The sequence below is a fragment of the Cornus florida genome, unplaced genomic scaffold, assembly GCF_030987335.1.
Source record: "Cornus florida cultivar Cherokee Brave unplaced genomic scaffold, ASM3098733v1 CherokeeBrave_3.0.0_Hap2_Chr08, whole genome shotgun sequence".
Lineage (NCBI taxonomy): Eukaryota > Viridiplantae > Streptophyta > Magnoliopsida > Cornales > Cornaceae > Cornus > Cornus florida.
Genome location: NW_026775578.1, coordinates 26,345,790 through 26,349,327, shown reverse-complemented (window position 1 = coordinate 26,349,327; position 3,538 = coordinate 26,345,790). Strand labels below are relative to the sequence as shown.

The following is a 3,538-nucleotide window of genomic DNA, read 5'->3' as shown; positions in this document are numbered from 1 at the left end:
TTAATACTAGGATTTAAGATTAACACTAAAACCAACTAACACTAATCCATCACAAATCTCTCTTCTTTTCTTTCTGAATCATAAGTCCATGTTTGATTATTATCCTTTTTTCTTTCTAATTCATAAGTCCAAGATATCCATTTATCATTACATGAAAAGTAAAAACTATAAAAAAAAAAAATACCAATTTTAATACTAGGATTTAAGAAAAATGGAACAGTAAAGAAAAATTAGTTTTTTTTTGGCGTGGTCCCTTCTTTTTAATGATTTATTTGTGTATTTTAAGTTCTTAAAATAACTTCAAATTATTAAGTATAATTCTCCAAAAGGGGAAAAAAGAAAGTTCAAAATGCAAAGGGTAGTTAGGGTATAATAAAATAAGAGATGATGCATTAATTAACTTATGAACTTTTTTGTCATTTATTTAAAGACAAAAGAAAAGTGTACTGCAACTGTAGAAAAGTAAAGTGGAAATATCGTCTCCCAATAAAAAATCAAATTTTCTAAAAAAAAATTAAAATTAAAAATAAAAATAAAAAATTTTGAATTATAAATATTAAATAATACTCCCTTTGTCCCAAAATATATGGGTAATTATGAATCACAGTTCCCTAATTATCCATCTATTTTGGGATAAATGGAGTATATATTTAATAGAATATTTAATATACTTACTTATTTAAAAGAGTCCTCTTATTTAGCCCGACAAATAAAAACCTACTATTTCACCAAGTTTATGTGGCTACCTATGTGTTAAATATAATGAGAACCCTTTTAAAATATAAGGTAATTAATTATTTGGAAAGTTGTAATCCTTTTTCTAAGTTTCATCTTAATATAGTATATTTGTTGGGGTTTAAAGTTTCAATCACTATATATGTCAAATTGTATATGTGCTATATATATATATATATATATATATATCACATTACATCTTTCTAAGAACTATTGAGATACTTAAGATTGCACCTCTTATATATAATTAGATTGTGTATCCCTCTTTATATATAAAAGATTGTGTCTTTCATTATTAATATCCATCTATTATTTTGATAGGCGTTCATTGCTATAATGATCAAACTTAATGATCTATATGACTCTCAGAAACAAAAACAAAGATGTATTTTATAAAAACAAATAAGAGTAATAATGATGCCTGTTTAAGTTGGAATTATCTCTGTCAGTTTTAAGTCGAGATATTAAAGTTGTCAACAATATCATTTTTCTATATAAAATTTTCGAATTATGAAATTACATGTCAAATATGTTGTATTTAATAAAACTGTAATGTATCAATACATATATTAAATACGTATTGGATATATGGATAATAAAACACCCCACCAAGCCCCTTGTGTCACAGTGATATCTCCATTATCTTTCAAGGTGGATTGTGAGAATTTGAGTATCCAAAATAGCAAAGTGGGTGTGTAAATAATAGTGAGTGTGAGTTTTTTGCCATTGGCAAAAAAATAATATAATACCCTAGCCAATGAATATTGTTCATTCCCATTATCAAGAGAAATGGGGCTTTTTCATTGGTTGGGTGTATCATGTAGCAGTTACATCCGAGATAAAATGTAAATTATGGTGAACTACATTTCAAATTTAGGTTAATGCAATTTATACTAAAAATCTAATTGATATGTATGTCAAATATAAATTGATAAATTTGTTTTATAATCTCATGTAGAAAAGATCAGAAATGTTGAACGTATTGAGCAAACTTAAGTCACTTATAGGTTTGTAAATCATTTTTCTCTTGGGCCTGGAAGCCCGCCCAATCACAACTGCAAAAAATAGTATCGCGAACAGTATATTCCGTGCCTTCCAAATGCGACGAACCTTCCTGCTCTTTGAGTGCCTCGAACAGCAGCTTCAAAATGCGAAGAACCTTCCTGGTGTTTGAATGAACTACAGGCATCTTCCGAGCCCCCGACACTTTCCTAATCAAGTTCTTTGCAAAATCATCGCCAATCATCATCCTCAACTCTGGACAATCTCTAATTTTCTCAACAATGTAATTGACATTTTTCATCATGAACAAATGTGCATCTTCATAGTGCTTGGACTTGATTTCCAATCTGCCTACTAAAATCTCAATGAGATAAATTAAATGGAGTGCCAATGGACTTTGCCCCTCAAGTTCTATTAATAAGTCCAATGCTGACGGCATAGATACAATTAATGAAGTTAAAGATTGCTTGTAATCAGAGATCCGAGTAATATAGTCCATCACATACCTAGTCAAGCTGTGAATAGTCCCACCTGGAATCGCCGACGACTCATGACACAAATCATTCTCCATTTGCAATAGAACCCCTCTGATTGCCTCCGTGAGCCGAGAAAGTACCTGAACGGCCCTGATTCGGATAGGTGACTCAACAACCTCAATTTCAATAGGTCCTGCTGAATTTGATTGAAAAAGAATGTCCAGCTCAGGCAAAAGTTCAGACAACGCCTCGTGGAGATCTAAAAAATTGAACAGCCTCTCCGGTGGTGATCGGCCACTACTACTTATGACATCCACAAAGTCAAATAACTGAACTAAGCCATCTCTAACTATTTCTGCAAAACAGAAATCAACTACAACAGTAGTTACAAGACCTCCAAAGATTTGCTCGCAGAGTTGCTTCTCTTTGGGAAAGAAAATTCGAACACAAAACTTGGCTGCACGAATCCACTGTCTGATCTTCACCTCCAACACTTGCCACTCCAACTTCCAGACATCTTGAATGATCAATTTCTCGATGCCAAGACGTTGAAAACACACGTCCACTGCACCCTTCCTTACTCTCCTGTAAACCTGAACGCACTGAACAGAGTCCATCCTTCGAGCAATACTCCGGAGATCATTGATTTCTTCTTCAGATGGAACAATATCGTAGTCTAAATAATCCTCTTCAACTAATTCATAGCTAACACTATCTTCACTCATTAAACTAGAACAAGTGGAATACCTTGGATTGCTATGGCCGATCTTGGCCAAGATGTAGCCAAACTCCTCCTCCAGCCAAGCCATGTGTCACGGGCTTAGAGTTTCAGCACCACTCTAGCTGCTCCCGTGCGGCACCAAGATGTTGCTTCCACTCTCGCAAGTACTTGGTTAGCCTAACTCCCGTGCACACCTTAGCCAATACACTCCCCTCGTGCGCTTACTAGTGTTGTAGTTGCCCTCGCCCTCTCCTCACTTGGCTTGCACACTCACACACACTAAGGCACTTAAGTTGGCAAGGAAAGAACACTTCTATTACTTCAAAGAATGCTTTGTACAAGGCTAACACTCAAGCTCTCTACAAGGCTCTCAAGACTCACTCTAGGACTTGTTGCCTACAAAATGAAGTCCTACCTCTATTTATAGGCATCCCCATCCCCAATGGACGGCTAGGATGTATTTTAACCGATGGTGGAGATCGATTCTCTAGAATCTTCTCCCACCTTCTTCACACTTCCATACTTATCCATAAATATCTACAACATTCTAGAATTCTCCATACTACTCCACACAACTCTAGAGAACTCTAGAACCTTCCACACA

The 3,538-nt window shown here is 34.6% G+C and overlaps 1 protein-coding gene across 1 annotated transcript; it reads right to left on the bottom strand.

Annotated features, from left to right (window-relative positions):
- Nucleotides 1-1,732: 1,732 nt before the first annotated feature.
- LOC132269920 (exocyst complex component EXO70B1-like) lies at nucleotides 1,733-3,022 on the bottom strand. The gene has a single exon (XM_059771139.1). The coding sequence runs from the start codon at nucleotides 3,020-3,022 to the stop codon at nucleotides 1,733-1,735; it is 1,290 nt and encodes a 429-aa protein (XP_059627122.1).
- Nucleotides 3,023-3,538: the final 516 nt, after the last annotated feature.

Bases quoted from the DNA above. Each gene is read 5' to 3' on its own strand.
- LOC132269920 (XM_059771139.1), bottom strand. From the start codon at position 3,022: ATGGCTTGGCTGGAGGAGGAGTTTGGCTACATCTTGGCCAAGATCGGC.